The 17,182-nt window shown below is 50.7% G+C and overlaps 5 protein-coding genes across 5 annotated transcripts; 2 read left to right on the top strand and 3 right to left on the bottom strand.

Annotated features, from left to right (window-relative positions):
* Positions 1–23: 23 nt before the first annotated feature.
* COCSUDRAFT_54300 (hypothetical protein) lies at positions 24–1,927 on the bottom strand. Its single transcript, XM_005645450.1, has 6 exons — positions 1,847–1,927; positions 1,649–1,744; positions 1,102–1,341; positions 838–1,006; positions 527–631; positions 24–421 (listed from the first exon to the last, which is right to left on the bottom strand). The coding sequence occupies exons 1-6, from the start codon at positions 1,919–1,921 to the stop codon at positions 318–320; spliced, it is 789 nt and encodes a 262-aa protein (XP_005645507.1). The 5' UTR covers positions 1,922–1,927; the 3' UTR covers positions 24–317.
* Positions 1,928–4,102: 2,175 nt separating this feature from the next.
* On the bottom strand, positions 4,103–5,415 carry COCSUDRAFT_37723 (Cwf15/Cwc15 cell cycle control protein; the record flags this gene model as incomplete). The annotated part of the gene is made up of 4 exons (XM_005645449.1): positions 4,103–4,237; positions 4,421–4,594; positions 4,711–4,837; positions 5,285–5,415. 4 exons carry the CDS (start codon positions 5,413–5,415, stop codon positions 4,103–4,105), a joined length of 567 nt encoding a protein of 188 aa, XP_005645506.1.
* A 534-nt stretch (positions 5,416–5,949) lies between these two features.
* Positions 5,950–7,198, top strand: COCSUDRAFT_37722 (hypothetical protein; the record flags this gene model as incomplete). Its single annotated transcript, XM_005645448.1, has 4 exons — positions 5,950–6,183; positions 6,267–6,350; positions 6,610–6,814; positions 6,966–7,198. The coding sequence occupies 4 exons, from the start codon at positions 5,950–5,952 to the stop codon at positions 7,196–7,198; spliced, it is 756 nt and encodes a 251-aa protein (XP_005645505.1).
* A 40-nt stretch (positions 7,199–7,238) lies between these two features.
* On the top strand, positions 7,239–10,382 carry COCSUDRAFT_54299 (3-isopropylmalate dehydrogenase; the record flags this gene model as incomplete). Its single annotated transcript, XM_005645447.1, has 8 exons — positions 7,239–7,257; positions 8,494–8,707; positions 8,823–9,033; positions 9,161–9,226; positions 9,368–9,525; positions 9,617–9,791; positions 9,995–10,099; positions 10,227–10,382. The coding sequence occupies 8 exons, from the start codon at positions 7,239–7,241 to the stop codon at positions 10,380–10,382; spliced, it is 1,104 nt and encodes a 367-aa protein (XP_005645504.1).
* Positions 10,383–14,069: 3,687 nt separating this feature from the next.
* COCSUDRAFT_57498 (hypothetical protein) lies at positions 14,070–16,133 on the bottom strand (the record flags this gene model as incomplete). The annotated part of the gene is made up of 6 exons (XM_005645446.1): positions 14,070–14,237; positions 14,448–14,681; positions 14,894–15,014; positions 15,155–15,378; positions 15,576–15,889; positions 16,034–16,133. 6 exons carry the CDS (start codon positions 16,131–16,133, stop codon positions 14,070–14,072), a joined length of 1,161 nt encoding a protein of 386 aa, XP_005645503.1.
* Positions 16,134–17,182: the final 1,049 nt, after the last annotated feature.

Genomic DNA, 17,182 nt, shown 5'->3' with positions numbered 1-17,182 from the left:
TAGTGTGCTCCTGGACCAGAGGTGTCTCGTATGTTTCACTTACAGTGCGAGACAGCCCTCCCTCCTTTCTTTTGGCGCTCGCTCTGCTTTCATGTAAGCACACCATTTTTTGTAATAAGTATATTATATTTTCGGTACGACCTTTCTTCCCTACATCCTTTTGAGAAAAATGTCCTTCCACAATGCACCGTGCAGGGTGTAAGTTTTCAAAATTAATTTAGGGGAAAACCTACAGAATATCTTCTCACGTTCAGCGTCATCAAGTGAGACCTTTTCACAGCTTTCTTACATTACCTTCCATCCAGTCATCTGATATTTCACCTAGTTTTAATTCTGTGGCAGACATTCCAGAAATTCTCACGAGCGTTTGGCACATCTTTCAGGGATGGAAAGTAGTTGATATCCACGACATAGTGTTCACCTGCTCGCCAAAATATATTCAATCCCTTGATGCAGGCTTTTGTTCCTCATGCAAACGCAACACTCATAGCTTGTAGGCTGTGGGGCTCTGTGATATCGAGCTCACCTGTTCCATTTTCTACAATTACATCAAAACCAAAGATATTGAAATCAAGTTGCTCTCGAAGGTGTGTAGCCGCAGCTTTGATGTATCTTTCATTCAAAAATGCACCTGCAAAAGACATGACACTCTGCAACACTGACTCAAAAATGCAAGCGCATTGGCAATAGTGGTCCCTTGCGCTGCCAAAAATATTCATTTTCACCCTCATGGAAGTCCTGAATATCTTCTTCTGACCATCTCTAATGGGAACACACACCATGGCAAAACGAGATCTGGTGATCTGGTGAAAAATAGTTGAAGAAATACAACCTCACCTTGCCGGGAGCGCGTAGAAGAAGATTGCAGCACACCATCATGCACCAGTGCTGCACCAGCCATATTCTGACTATCAAACAAAACAGCAACTGGGCGGCTGTCACTCTTCACTTCCGCATTGTCCCCCGTGGAAATGTCCGGAATTGATTCCCGTTGTGTCACATGAACCTGCAATGAAAATTTCTGTTAGGGAACCCATGAGAACAAGCAGACCCTTCCACTGTACAGCTTTTGAGTGCAGACGTTGTGAAGGAAGGTGTCACCTGGTCGCCTAGGACGGAAACCTTGTGAACAACACCACCATGATTGATGAATGTCTGCGCAAATACTGGGAACGTCACCCTGGGCCACCTCTCGCTGCTGGTGTCAGCTAAGATGATGGCCATGTTGTGTGCATCGGAACAACCACATGCTTGGAGCGGTTTAAGAACAATTGGAGCAACCAAGCCAGCATCCAGTAGCTTCCGCCAAATAGCCGAGGTCCCTCCTGAGCCATCATCAATCTGCAATGCAGCAGACTACCGGTTGAGGTGCTTTGGATGCCTACACAAATAGAAGAGTAGAGTATCCTGCTGAATTGTTGGCCAGGTATCATTCCCAAACACTCACTGTCGCATGTAGGGACATCGACTGGCTCTTTGATATTGCAACTCGTGATGAGCATGCAGGCTAGTTGCCTGCACAACACCACAATTGCAGTATGCTTGTGGGAAGTGGCGATGCCATGCAGCACATTTGGAATGTGGCCTTTGCTTGCATGCCTGCTTTTCGTGCCCACCGTGCTGCCTCAGTATGTTCAGCGGTTCGCACCCTGACATAGGCTGGTGTTGCCAGCTTGATGTCATCTGCAAGAAATGCAGTTTCGGCGCCCCTGAAGAGGTTTGCCATCAGCTCGCGGTTGGTAACCTGCATTCCAAGACAGGCAAATTAGTTATCTCCATATTGAGCAGAGCTGGAGGCAATGAACCATGAGACACGAATAGCAGTGGATGGCATGCCTCCCAGTACCTTACTCAGGGACGCAGGGTTATCGAGGCAGGCAAGCGATGCTGTCAATCTAGCTGTGTCCAATAGTGCAGTCATGTCCGGTGAAAAGACGGGCTCGCCTGCTGCATCCAGTCCAAGAAGATCATCCGTGGCCTGGCCAGCAGCAGGGAAGTTCCTTGGGGCACAGAGTGTGTAACCAGGTAATGCAAGGAAGCCATGGGTGGCCGACAATCCATACCTTGTGAAGGATGACATCGCAGGAAAGAGTCCAAGGACCAGGACTGTGGACGTCAATCTTGAGGAAAGCAACTTGTTGCACAGGTACAACAGGGAGGAATCCTCGTTTGAGGAAGTCCCGCCATCGTGACGTCTTCATGGCGACACCCACCAGAAGGCATCCAGCGGCACGATGGCTCAGCGCAACAGCTGTGGCCACCTGCCAGGACCAGTCTGATCTCTAAAGTGAGCACGCTCGCCTAGACAAGTGGAGATGCCAACAATTGTTGAATATGTCAATCTCAGGGAAGGTGCAAAAAACAAGCTGCTCACCCCACTGTCGATTTCCTGCTGGATCTGCCATTGGCAGCCAACTATGCGGCAAGCCTCTTCACATTTTGTAGCAGAGGGATGCACGCAGACTAGTATGGACAGTGGATCCAATTGCATCTGCAGAATACATGCCCTGCCAACGAAACCATACGAGGGTAAGGATACAAGGCAGACTGCACCGACCAGGGTCACAAAGTTCAAGGTACTATACAAGGGACATGTTCACGATCAAGATCCTATACCTGAATCCTGCGATCGCACTTGATTGTTGGCAAGTGTGCCTCACAAGCACCGGTGGCTGGGTAGTGAGATCACGTTCCTGACAATCTGCAAAGTCTACTGCATTAATTAGCCGAAGGGCTCCAATTTTCAATCCTCCCCAGACAAGATCCTGCAGGATTGATTCCTTTCCTGCAAAAGTCAACACAAATGATGGCGGCATGAACACTCACCGTAAGCACGTCAGTGGATGCCTTCCGTTACACAGGTCTGTCGTCAAAATCAACAGCGGGTCTCGTTAATCACCTGACGAAGAAATATTGAGGAATATGACACCCGCAATGGGTCTCTGCATGTTATCCACATTCTTTCTGCGCACTCCTAAGAATGTCAGCACACATCTGTTTACAGCTGCAACATACCAACTATGATATATTCCTGGGGCGATTGTGGGCTTGGCCAATCGTTAGACTCGTCCTTCATCTAAGCTTGGAATGCTTGGGCAATGCTGTCTATGAGGTTCCTTCTGTGAAGGGTCGATGTCACCATGAGCCTTTTCCAAACGCAACAGGGGCGGGCTTCAGGCCTTCTGAGGGACTCGAGGACGACAAGATGCAATCAATTTGGGGTGCGTTCACACTAAGGGTGGGGAATTTCCCCCAGGTATTTCGATGCCAAACAACCAGCCGGGGATTCTGGGTGGGGGGTGTAGTAATTTTGGGTGGAGAAATAATCCCCACCCCTAGGCCTAAGGGGTGGAGATTTCACCCGCCACCTGGGGATTCATTGAACGTTCTCCCTGCCTACATTGCCGCCTGGAGGATCATGATTCCAAGCAATGGTTACTTGCAAATAATTGTGGTCAAGCATCATATATGATACTGGGCCACTGGGCACTTGGGCATGGTGTCCACAGTAATCGGTGAGCTATAAAAAGCCACAGAACATCACAGTAAAAGACTATTTTTGCAAGGAAAGCTTTTGACAATCACCAAATGTTTCCTTTGCCAGACACCGTAGCACGCGAATATGATCTAGAATCCAAGAGTTCATCTACAGGCACGTCTCAGCTTCAAGCCGGGACAAGTTGTCCCGGCCAAGCTGAATCATCTGCAGGGCCTGCACATGACGTTTGCATATGAATCATGCAAGGGCTGCTTGACCAGTGACAAGACCCGGTAGCTTTTGTCTATAGCAGCAGAGTAGCATGCCATGACTACTGGCAGTTGCCCCTGCCCACGGACATGGAAAGGGTGTGCGGACATGGGAAGGTGTGCTGTGCACTTCCAGCTTCAACTAAGGTGTCACATGTCTCAGCATGGCATTTTGGCCCTGCATTCCCTCCTCAGCCGCGGCTCCAGCAAGCTATGGCGGTTGTGCGCATGGGTTTGGAGCTGCCAGACCCGCCCTTACTGCTATTCAGCTCCAGTGACATCTGCTGCCCACTAATCCTTGCCCGCTTCTCAGTCGCGGAATTAATGCTTGCAGTGACGGCAAACACAGCGTCTTCTACTTGATATATCGGTTCAGGAAACGCCTGTGGAAATCGTTGCGGATTGTGTCGTTAATGTACCGCTTCTGAGCCTTAACCTCGCCCCTCTCTTGGTTGCGGAAGACGACATCGTCATCCCAGCGCTTCCGCACCTGCCCAACAGGAACAGCGCGCAAGTGAGCCAAAGCCACCAAAGGGTGCATGCCAACCCTCTGTAACATCCGCCTGCCAACCCTCAACATTCCATCAATCTAGCACTGCTGTAAAGGCAGAGGCACAGGCTTGCACTGATAGGAAGTACCGTTACAACTCATCGGCTCCCCAGTGAAGCTCACCTGAAAGTCTGCTGACTTGTCAAACTTGCCGATGATAAGAGGGTTCCCCCGTATGAGCTCCTCCTGCAAGCTTGACGCAGCCGCAGAGGCTTCCTCATCCGCTCGTTTTGCGGCCGCTTCTTCTCGCTCTTTTTTTATGCGCTCCAGCTCGGCTAGCAGCTCTGCCTCGTCGTCCTGCACGCAAGATCAACCACCGCGTGTTGAGCTCCTAAGATTCTAGCCAACAGCATGACCCAAAATTCACATGGCTCTTCCAGAACATGTGGAAGCCTTGTGCTCCCAGTCAATACCTCATCGCCGTCAGAGTCGTCATCAGACGGGCTAGGATTGTCCTCATCGTCAGCATCTATGGCTTTTGGAACAAGCATCTTTCCCTTCCCGGCCTCTTGCAAGCCGTTCTCCAACAACTGCATGTCGCTCTTTAAAGCCTCTGCAACAACATGTAATGGAAATAACGAAGAGTGACTTGCCAGGAAAGACACATCACCATTGGAGTCAGGCTTAAATTTAAATTGTCTGAGAAGACTTCTGTAAGACCCGAGTGGAAGTGTGAGGACACCTGAGAAGTCTTCTGTCTTGGTCTTCGAGTGCTTCCTCTCTTCTTCTTCCAGCTTGTCCTGCACGATGTATCGTTGTGATGTCTGCGTTGTTGGTGTACATGAGCAAACGAAGAATGATCATGCGAAACAAGGGGTCCAGAAATACATCAGATCTCCTTACCCTCAGGTCGTCCTTGGTGAGCAAGTCAGATGGCCCCTGTCCAGGCTGCCTGACACAATGCAAACCAAATTGGTCCCAAGACTGCCTAAAGGATACATGAGATCGACAGAGGGACCAGAAAATCTATGCTACTCCCTTGCACACCTGAACTTGAGTTTGGTGTGGGAAGCTTGATCCTTTGCGGAAGCCATCCGACTTGGTGCATATATCCTTTGGCCACCCTGCTCCTCTCCACCCTTTGCAGGGGCCCATGTTGGCCTATGAGCTGTCGTCATGATGCAAATAGAGATCTACAAAACTCCTCAGAGACGACGACGCAGAGCACGATTAAATATTCTCCAGAACCAGTCCGCGAAGGTAACGAATGATGGAGAACCAGACTACCGGGTTATATGGCTTCTGTAGATGCTCCAGGTTCCTGCTTCCTGCTGGGCATTTGACCGTAGCGGCGGCCGCGGCCCGCGGGCCCGGGAGGTCTGTTCCCCATGCTAACACTTTCTATTCGTTAATTCTTGCGTACTGTTTCAAAAATCTGATAGCATGGTGAACAGAATATGAGACATCGGCTCAACAATCCTGCTGTGTGGTTTCCGGTGCTATCACTGCTGCTGTTGGCAATTGCTTTTTGGCCTAGGAATACAGAGGTAACGGAAAAGACCAGCACCCTCATCGATCGCACAATCAGTAGCAGTGGAGCTGCTAGGGTCCTATGTGTTATCGGTGTACAGGTGCGTTGCTATTTTTTGTCATTCTTTCTTGCTCCGAGGTTACATACTCGAGCTGACTTCTATGTTGGCATCACGCCGTGCATGCAGACAGGATTCACGAAAGCAGGGGCTTCACCTCAATACGATTACGGTCTGAGACGTGTTGCACTCAGATCTTCGTGGTTTCCCAACACTAGATCTGCTTTGGAAGAACTTCTTCAGAAACGGGGTGTAGTGGTCCGTTTCATCATTGGGCACACAAAAATAGCAGCTGATGAGAAAGCCTTAGCAGCTGAAGAACGGGAATACGGAGGTTTTCTGCGCTTGCCGATCCAGGTGCGCCATGGTACACCAGTCCAGTGCCAAACATTGAACAACAATGGTGAAACTTGACGTCCTGTACTGTGCGATCTTTGCAGGAAGGGTACACAAGCCTGCCAAGCAAGACTGTAAGCTTCCTCAAAGCGGTCACGAGACTCTATGCAGCGGAGTACATTGTGAAGGTGTGGCGGTGAAGAAAAATTCAGCACGTCTCTGATGTGGGCCTTCTGTGACGTGCAATCATGCATTCCATCATTGACGAATCGATGTCTCTCTTCGCAGATTGATGACGATGTATATCTCAGCATTGACAGCCTGATACTTGCAACGCGGCAGTGGAGAAAACGCCATGCAGGTGTGAGCACATGACTGCATTGCTGACTGGTTGAAGCCTAGCTCTGTGGTAAAGAGGATCTTGAGTATGGCAGATTGTGTTGACAGCAAATTTGTGCAGACTACATAGGCTGCATGAAGAATGGGGATGTGTACTCCGATCCAAGAATGCGATGGTTTGAGCGGCAATGGCAGCTACTGGGGAAGACGTACTTTACACACGCATGGGGCACGTTCTATGTGCTCTCTAGCGCAATTGCAACGCAAATCTCAAGTTTGCCTGACGGGCTGCTCAGGTTCTTCGGCAATGAAGGCAAGTTGCACACACTGCTTTGACAGTCCTCATGGACCCACAGGGCAGGGCCTTGTAATTTTCCTTGTCATCTCTTTCTTGTCACAGCACCGTCTGCCAGAGCACCGTCTGTCTTGATCCCCTCTTATTGTTTCATGTGTCTCGTTCTCAGATGTCACAATTGGCGTGTGGATGCTCGCCTTCAATGTAACCCATTTTGACGATCGGCGCCTTTGTGAGACCAGCTGCTCAGCATCCAGCATTGGCGTGTATGACATGCCTCAGTGCGCGGGCCTCTGTGACCCATTGTCATCGTTGCCAGCATTGCACAGCAGCGCCGCATGCAAAAAGAACGGTCAAGCTACCCTGCCGATGCTACGACCATATTTTACCTTTGTTCCTTAGCCTATAAAGAAGGGGTGGAGGTTAGTGAAGGTGCCCTGACATGACCCCACCGCATCATGGTCAGGCACTGCAGCACAGTCCTTGCTGTTGGTGAATGCGTGGAGCCCTATCTGTGGAAGGGACCTCTTATAATGACAAATCTGCTTATTGTCTTATTTGTGCTGGGATGGCGCTTTTGTTAGCACTGACTTCATGTGGCAAGTCCTTGACCCGGGTACTGAGCAGTGCAGGATACTGCACAATTCCACTTGCAGAGATATCCACCAAGTGGTCAACCTGCATTGCTACAGAATATTGCAGAGGTATGATTGCTCGCTTAAGGGTACACTCCGTCAACGAATTGCCTTCAGGTTGATCTTGCATCGCTTGTCTCGAACAGAGTAAATTGACAGTCGTGCAACCTCTCCGGGGGGGGCCCCTGGAGGCCCGGGCCTGTATTGCAGTCCCGGGGCGGAACCCGGACAAGCCGATAAGTGCTGGCAGACGCAAGGCGTTTACTCTTTTAGTGAATGCATGGCAGCGCTGGCCACTGGCAGATTGAATTTGATTGCAGAGATTATTGCACATGCCGGCCGGCCCCGGGATACCGTATCCCGGGTGACTTATAAGTGACTTATTAGTAGCCCCGGGGTACTTATAAGCCGTGTCATCAGCATCGTCATTATGCACGGCAAGTTGTGCTGCATGCGTTCACAAGATACCGTGCATGCCCTTTTCGGATACATCATGCTAGTTCAACTTTCAACATGGCATGAATCACTTGAGTTACTTGAGTCCGTAAGTTACTCTTGAAAGTCGATCTGCTGAAGGAAGGAAGGAAGATTACATCACTCCAGCCGCCTAGGGCTGATTGGATGACATCCAACCGAGACTCCGAGTGAGTCACCGTCGGACGGGAACTTGAATGGCAGCCGGCGGGGGGCGCGCATGCATGTGGACCCTGTAGGACTCAGCGCCCTGCCAGGTGCTGACCTTTGGTACCGGTATGCTTCGCTTGTTAACAATCGCACCATTTTGTGGAAGCACAAGCTTGTCCCTGTTGATTCGTTTTATAACTTCCACCCCTTGGTAGGGTTGTAGCCGCAAGGGATGTGGCCGATCTCAACTTCGGGACTAGTGTTCCTTGAGATCAAGAGCCTGCACAAATCTCCTCCGCTTCGTCAAGGTCGAGATGGCTTATCAAACCTATGCACAATTCTCTTCAGTGCAACTAAGGTTCTGCAGCAGACCATCTACTAGACTAGGTCGGCCACATGCAAGATGTAATGCACTCACAGTATGTCGCATCTGCAAAGTTGCAGTGCTACCCGGTGATGGTATCGGCCCTGAGATTTCAAAAGTGGCAGTAGCGCTCTTGAAACAGGCAGGCCAAAAGGAGGGCGTTGATTTCGAGTTCACAGAAGCGGCCATTGGTGGAGCAGCCATAGACGCCACAGGCTCTCCCCTCCCCGAGGAGACGTTGCAGATCTGCAGGCAGTCCGATGCTGTCTTGCTGGCTGCTATTGGCGGGTTGGTTGCCTTACTCAGAGCTCACGTTTCTGTTCTGTTTCCTTTGGAACTTTCCATTTTTTCCTTGCTCAATTTTCGGTGACACAGCCAAGTCAACGTGATTTTTCTCACACAGGTACAAATGGGATCAACTACCACCGGAACAGCGCCCAGAGCGGGGCCTGTTAGGCCTGCGAGCGGGCTTGGGGACTTTTGCAAACCTGCGCCCGGCCGTTGTTCTGCCTCACCTGGCTGAGGCTTCCACTCTCAAGAGGGAGGTTGTCGAGGGTGTGGACATCATGATTGTGCGCGAGCTTGTAGGAGGGATCTACTTTGGCCAACCTCGGGTGGGTTCTTGACACTTCTCAAGCGTGCCCCATGCATCACATTGGCAGGAGATTGAGGTTTACAGAACATACTGGATGTGGTGAGTTCATATGAAGCCCACAATGAGGAGGTGTCTTTATGTCACAGGGTTTCAGCACAAATGAGCAGGGTCACAAAATCGGGTTCAACACCATGGTCTACTCTGAACCAGAGGTATACTCTCAGCTGATCTAAGCATGCTATTCGAATAGGAACTGCATTGATGCATCGTCGAAGGTTGCAACATTAGTACATGGCTTCACATCAGCTTTTTGACCTGCTGGCCATAAGAGTGCACTCTTTTCCTTCCGGCAGGTTGAGCGGATTGCACATGTGGCATTCCAGCTAGCACAGAAGCGGCAGGGGCGCCTTTGTTCTGTGGAAAAGTCAAATGTCCTGGAGGTTTCCATGCTGTGGAAGGAGGTTGTCTCTCGTGTGGGAGAACAATACCCTGATGTGGAGCTGAGTCACATGTACGTGCGCAAACATGCCGCTCATTTCCTTTGTCACCTTGCTCACAATGGTGCCGAGTAAGGAGGGCTGACGTAAGTCATGCCCGTGCAGGTATGTGGACAATGCTGCAATGCAGATCATCCGGAACCCAAAATCCTTTGACACCATTGTGACTGGCAACATCTTCGGCGACATCCTTTCGGATGCAGCGTCCATGCTGACGGGCAGTTTGGGGATGCTCCCATCTGCAAGCACCAGTGATGATGGGCCTGGCATATTTGAGCCGGTGTGTCCCTCAAATTATCACCTCATGTGCACAAACAGTATGAGGCCAACTTTGGATGGCATCCTGTGCAAAATTTGCTGAGACGCTTTCAGTATGGCCAGGGGTGGCCATTGGCTCTCTGCATTTGGTGGATCCTGATTGTTGTGAACTGTCTTGAGCATGCACCATATTGCTTTTCTCAATGTTCTTGTGCATGTGCCCAGGTGCATGGCTCGGCGCCAGATATTGCTGGGCAGGACGTGGCCAACCCACTGGCAATGGTGCTGAGTGCTGCAATGATGTGCCGCTACGGTCTGGATCTGCCACAGGTGATGAGCCATTCTGGCAGGTTTAGCATAATTAGTGCCCCCCTATGCCTCTACTTGTGTGGGCTGCTGTACGGTGAATCTGCATCAGTGATATTGGCGTTGCTGAAGGTGCAATGCCTGTGCACAGATTGCGGAGCACCTTGAAAACGCGGTGTCAGCAGCTCTAGATGCAGGCTATCGGACAGGAGACCTGCATACTCCTGGCATGCAGAGAGTGGGCTGCTCGGAAATGGGAGATGTGCTGACAAGGTATCTGGTAGGAGAACCTGCCCCGGTCAGTTGAGTTGCCAGCGTGAGCGCACTGGGGCTGTCCATTGTCTAAAGCCACTTCTGGTGACTGTTTCTATACGTGTGAACTCAACAAAGTCGCAGTCGCGTCTTTTCGAGATATGTCTCGAGTCTGGCAAGCTTTTTTTATACCCTCTCAATTGCCAGCAGTGAAGGGATGACTGCTGGCTAGGTGTGAGTTATCAAGAGCAGTGTCCCTCTGAACCCCATGGCCAGCCAGCTCATAATGCGGCTGATGTCAAAAGCATCAGTGTTGCTGCATTTTGAAATTCAAAAGATACACGATGATTTCTAGTCCATGCCTGCACCCCTCGAATGATCAGTCATGCAAAAGGGGTGAATGATCAGGCCTGGGGGCCTAGGCTTGGGGTACCCCTAAGGGTATGGAGGTCCTGAACAGTTCCAGCATCCTCAACCCATAATGCACTTTCCAGTCATGAGCATGCTCATGACCCAGATTTTCCTATGCGACCAAAGAGACTAGGTTTGTCACAGTAGTACAACAACACTCCGTTATCTTCCGTGAAGTTTGGACAAAAAAGCATGAGAAGCTCCACACAAAGCCTGCACAATCACCACAGGTGTATGACTCTGAAGAAACGCTCGTGACATTTGCACTCAGGGAGTCTGCAGTTGGGCCTGCACAACTCTGGACAGATCTCATTTGAAGCAAGACGCACCGTGAACTGCCCAATGTGATGACAATCAAGATATATGTGAGGAAGGTCCGCATGTTGCCGACCCAATGAGTGAAATAATCAATGGAGTGGTACTTCCAATCGCAAGCCAAGGAGACAAAGTCTGCCACGATGGTTGTGAGAAGCTGACACAAGGCGCTCATCCATATGTTGTAATGATTTGGCGGACTACCATTACCTGCAGACAGGCAAGACTTATTTTGCATGCTTGTGCAATACGGTCACATGTTTGCCATCATGTATCGCTAGGCATCCAAAAGACTGCTGCACTGTGTGTGCTAGCATTCCAGGTCAAGTCGATAAAGTATGGGGTGTTGGCCGCTCAACTACAAAGCACAGTGATGAAGAGGAGCATGAGCGTCACCAGAAACGCGCCCGAAGCTATAGATTGCTGAGGCAGCGACAATGCCAGCATGCTCGGCAATTGTGCTGGCAAATAACTCTGCCAGGCGTATCTGATTCATTGTGTTTGTGGCAGATATTGCCTCTGCTGTGCGGCTACCATACATGAGTTGAAGCAACATTCCACTGCCCTGCATACAACTGATGCATCATCAATGGGCTGTGACAGATTGCACACCATTCTATGTGAGCAAAACGCAGACAACTCATGGCATTGTATTGCATTGACCCTGAGAGATAAAGGCATCTTCTTGATTGACGCAGTTGGGAAGAGGGTAGAATGCATCACACCTGCCGACTCGCCAAACGGCCCGCTACACTGTAGACAGAAATCAGCACATTGAGCACCATTATATTGCTAGTATTACCGAGCTGCAAGAGGAGAAAGCGACCATATATGGACTTGTACATGACTGGCCATATCCACAAAACTGCCTGCATCAAATTTGGTACAGCACCTGCATGTAGGATGCTATGAGTTTCCTATCATGTGGATGCAGACTGTGAGCACATGCAAATCAGGTCTACAACAATTGTTTTCATGGCGGTCGTTGCAAAGGGCTGGTGATTCACCAATGTGCCGGACAGTGTTTGAGAACTGCAAAATGAGTATGCTCCAAATGGTTGGGTGCACAACCAGACGCAAGATTAGAAGCTGATTGATGCTTGTTCTGCTGGTGACGAGCCTGCAAAAGTACAGACTACGTACGATGGCCATGACCTCTACTTGATTGGTGCAATCTGCGTGAGCTGCCCAGAATTGCTTCATTTGCAAAAGAAAACAGTAATCGGAAGAACAGAGTTGCTGTACAGGTTGAGCCGTACGATGGCATGAGGAAGGAGTATATGTACACAACAACGCCTCCCATTAGAAACAGGCATAGATATCTTGCGGCATCCACTTTGTTCCCAGTATGACGAGCAGAAGCAAATGCTGTTGTTATTGTCACGCCTGCAGTCACGAATGCTGCAGGACACCACACATGATTCAGCACCACAGTGGGGAACAAGTCAGGGCATTACCCAGTGACATCACAGCTAACTTCCCTCCTTCATCAACAACTTGCTGCATCAGTCAAGGCTGTGATGGGTCAGCATTGACGCACATGGAAGGATCACGAGCAGAGTGTTGTTGAGGTCGTAATGGCCTATGGGTGCCCCAATGAGAGTCACAAGTGATGATCCAGTTGCCAAGGAAAGTATGATTGTGATATCAATGGCCCTGAAGCATTGAGGAAACATGGCATAACCCATGAGGGCTGGGAATCCGGAGATCCAGAATTGTTGGGCTGCCCAGAACAGGAGCCAGAAGACCATGATGCCTTTGTTCTGGCTGTAGTTGCCCCCATGATTGTATACACAATTGACAAAACGTTTGCTCACACCCTGCACAAGAATGCCCCTTAGATTGCAGCACCTGGCATCAGTGAGCTGCGTGACCTCCAGGAAACATACATCATTTGTCTCTGATCTGGGTAAGGCTGGGGACGCACTGCATTACTGCGAAGGGCATTGCTGCACAGCTTATTTGGAACAGCATATGACAAAGCAGCGTACAAAGCAAACATCCATGAAGCCACCACCACGACTGGAAACAGAATGGAGGTGTAAAGTCTCAGCAGCACTAAGCCGGCCTGTGGAGAAAGCCACTGTTTGCAGTCAACATAGAGGTGGAAAAATTCGTTGATTATTTTCATCTGTTATGTCGAGTATTGTATTTAAGAGAAATATACAAAAGTGTGAAAGAGAATGGTACACTACCTGGAGACCCTTCTGCCTGAGCCTCTCTTCCGCTTTGAGAAGTCGTTTTGAGTCTTGACGACGTAAATTTGCCCTTACAACCTCCCGAGAGTGTGTTGGTGGTGTTTCTAGGAATTCGTGGTCTGATGAACCGGAACCTTGCGGGTGAATCTTCGACTTTTGACGCACCATCTAAGTTTGAAGTTTTGGAAAGACTTGTGTTACTCCCAAAACTTTCTTGGACCTCGCAGTCGGTCAACTTACCCCATGGCCCTAGTGGAGCTTGCTGTTCACATCAGATGTCACGAAGTGCTGAGGATCGACAGGTGCATTTGTCGTGACAGCGCCAGACTGCCTGCAAGGGCGACTCTTCAAGGAGCGAAGCGACACGTTCGTTTTTCCGACGGGAATATGCCGTTGCATCTGGGGAAGCTACCGTGGAAGCTGCAAGGGGAGATGAAGGGCCATGACACACTTTTTCATCGGTGTAAAGTTCTGGAGCATGGTTAAAACCATGTTGTTGACATCGAAAATTGACCGATGTCTGCAAGTATTTGGCAATTCCAAAAGTACTCAAGCTTGATATCATGAGAGTACTGTCCTACAGTCTCTAGAGCTGTGTATCAACTGAGTGCCGCACCTCGAGGTGCGGCAAGTCGGTATGCACTTGCCTATGTGACTGTCTAAGAGTGTGAAATGGTCCTCCTGCGCTAGCTACTGCCAAACATAGAAGTTCATCTGGGATTTACATGACCACCTAGTATTATTGTGAGGGTACATTCAGCATTATTTTGCAGGCGTTTTGGGATACCTATTCCCTAGAACCTTTTGGAAACAGAATTCTATGAGCCCTCAGGTGCGGGCTTGTCAGTGCTGTCATTGCTTGTTGTGATGCTCACATCCCAACAGCGCTCCAGACATTGCAGCACATCTCTAACGAAGGACTCTGTGCCTTCTGCAACGCCCTGCTCTGTCAACCGGAGCTTCAAGGCCGCCTGTAGTTTGGACACCTGCAAGCATAAGCACACAACACTTTTGTGCGATGCATTTCTGTCTTCGAAATCACAGGGTCCAGGGACAACGCAAGGAAAGCATCTGCTGCTTGTTACAAGAAAAGAATGAGGGACAGCAAGGACATCACAATTGTAGGTTTCCCTGCCGTTTTTCCTCCATGCAGCACCTGCAAAGCAGACATAATTGAGGAGCTGGTCGCTGTGTACCTTGGACAGGGCATCTCCCTGGGGTTCACCATCCACTATGTAAGTGAAGGGCCGCCACGGCTGCGCGAAGTCGATGCGGGTGACATCATCCTTAACCATCTCCATGAGCCCCCGCAGCGCATCCATCTCGGCTGCGTCTGGCAGCCCCTGTCGCGCTGCTTGGTTGACTCGCACATGGAAGGGCGTGAGGGCGCCTTGCCGAGTTCTGACGATGAACCACGTGACACACGAAGCCTGAAAGCATCACAGTGCTGTCGGCACACTCCGTGAACAAACCACTGACAAACAATCCCATGTTCAACCTTGCTTCTGAGCTGTGCAAGACAACGATGCACAATCCACCATGGAGGCCAGCCAACCAACCATGGAGGCCACAGGGCAGCCATGTGAGAAGAGTTGTAGGATGGGCTTGCCGGTGAGGGTAGCTGCAAGTCATAAGGACCGACGATGGCTCCCAGGAAGGGCTCCAGCGTGCTGTGGGCGCAGCGGAACAAGGCCTGGTAGTTTCGCTGGTTTTCGTTGTCTTTCTGAGAAGGCTTTGGTGCAAAGATTGGATGCGAATGGTACCTGCATGCACCACGCCATGTCAGCCAACTCGATTCGTATCTAGCACCGTTGGAATACTGTGGTTGCCATTCGCGCTGGACGGCCTAGTCTGCAGGCAGCACAGCGTCTCGTCGAACTATGCATGGCAAACTTGTGCTCACCAGCCGACAGTGGTGAGTTTTTGGGCCTCCATGAGCGCGCGCGTCTCGACCTCGGCTGCAGGATCGAGCTCCACACTGGTGCCCGACTGAGTGCCCATGGCGCGCCGGCACGGAAACGCTCGCACCACATCGATGCGCCGCCTGTCTGCGTCCCACACTCCCCCCAGCAGCCCGATCACCTCGCTGCTGCTCAGGTGTGCATGCACATCCATCAACAGCACCGCCTGCACGATGTGGCAACCGCACCTCAGCCCCTTTGACATAGAACGCTCTTGCTTGGCTACCAATGCTAAATATGCAGGAAGACAGGACACATGCCGTCCAGGGACCAAGGAAGGGTTCAGTCGTGCGCTCACACCTGTGACAACTTGCAGGACACAGTTGAGGGAAGCCATGTGCAGGGAGAGCAGGCATGCATTACCTGCGCCTGCACGTGGACCTGGAAGGGCTGTGCTAGGGGTGCGCCAGAGCCGGGTGGTCCCACAAAGTCCATGCACTTCACCAGCTCCAGGGACTCCGTGGTGTGCCCTAGCATGGCCTTCTGGCCCTGCACATCCCTCCTCGGCCGGTTCCTGGCATATTCAGTCGGCTCTGGCGGTTCTGCATGAGGCTGTGGCGGAGCAGGAGCTGCCTTAGCAGCTGCGCGGCCCCTGTTCATGCGTGCTGCGCCGACTGCGGCAGGATCCTTGCGATTCTTTACACCCTCCTTTTCTTGGTCGGCAGTGGTGGTGGCCCCTGCGGGACAACAAAGACAATAAGATGCTGGAATGCAGACAACCTCCTCGTCCCGGCAGGTTTATCTCAATTTGATACCACCCCAATCGCTTGCGATCGTCAGTGAGCTTGATATTGTATACTCTGTTCAAAAAGTGTCCGCACCGTCCGTTTGACCGCCTGGCAGCCCACCCACGTTTGCAGCGCACCCGTTCTCCTTGTCTGCAGCAGCTGCGTCCACCTTCAAGCCTTCCAAGCTGGCCATAGCGCCGGACTGCAAACCTTGCGCATCACATGAGACAATCCAGTGAACACAACATGAGCCAGCAGAATTACTTTTCCTGTCCATCAAGAACGTCTAAGCCACCTCATGTGACCACGGCCACGTGTGACCATGTAGTTGGATCGCACTTTCTAGCATGCCGCTTTTGAAGCCATATGCCTTGGCAGCAGCAGACTCAGGATCCAAGGCCTTGCCCGAAAGCGTATAGCCTGTGCCACTTTCTGCCACCTTGGCAGGCAAGCGTTCGCCTTTCAAGCAAAGCTTGATGAAATGCTTCTGTGCATGGCTCGCCACAGATCTTGTATCTCTGGTGCCAATATGACTGGCACAAGCCTTCCAGTTCCGGCCTGCAATCAGCACCACCATTTTCTCGGTTCCTTATAGGTGGCCCAGATCGTTGGCATTGTGCGTTTACGATACATCAGTCTGCTGATATGTAGGAGGACTGCACAAAATGCACTCGTCCTATTTGCAACTGTCAGAGGATGGCGCTATACCATGGAGCTCCAAGGACTCCAGAAACAGCTTCTCCTCCTCGTCTGACCATGAGCGGGCCTTTTCACGCACTGCGCCAACATCCTTGCGCTTACGCCTTCCCGTCGCTGTCACTTCATCTACCACCACCTCCTCCTCTGTGGTCTTTCTTGAACCTCCGGCACCATTCGCTGTATCTTCTTCAAGGGAGCTATTAGTCTTCACAGCTGCACCAGCGACCTCGTTGAATTTTTCCCTGCTTGGTCCCGAGCATTTATTGGCTTTGCGAGGCCCTGCATGAGAAAAGGCATTGAAAGGATCAACATTCCCGATAGAGCGCTATCGATCCGCGCAGCCATATATTTGTCCCAAACAAACAATTTTGTTTTCGGAATTGATAGCTTAGAATATGTATCCCAGGCAGTAGTTCAGAAAGCTTGCATAGGTTGCTACCCTTCTTGGCTTTCTTCCTTCTGCGATGACCTCCATAATCGGAATCATCTGAGACATCCACAGCATATTCTTGCTCGGAGTATTCTGCATATGCATTGTCTTCC

The sequence above is a fragment of the Coccomyxa subellipsoidea genome (assembly GCF_000258705.1).
Source record: "Coccomyxa subellipsoidea C-169, whole genome shotgun sequence".
NCBI lineage: Eukaryota > Viridiplantae > Chlorophyta > Trebouxiophyceae > Coccomyxaceae > Coccomyxa > Coccomyxa subellipsoidea.
This window is presented reverse-complemented; position numbering and strand designations above follow the sequence as displayed.

Coding starts and splice junctions, on each gene's coding strand:
- COCSUDRAFT_54300 (XM_005645450.1), bottom strand. CDS start 1,921: ATGACTGCACTATTGGACACAGCTAGATTGACAGCATCGCTTGCCTGC. Junction 1,342..1,648: donor CAACACCAGCCTATGTCAGG/GTGCGAACCGCT, acceptor GCTGCATTGCAG/ATTGATGATGGCTCAGGAGG. Junction 1,007..1,101: donor TTTCCGTCCTAGGCGACCAG/GTGACACCTTCC, acceptor TTTTCATTGCAG/GTTCATGTGACACAACGGGA.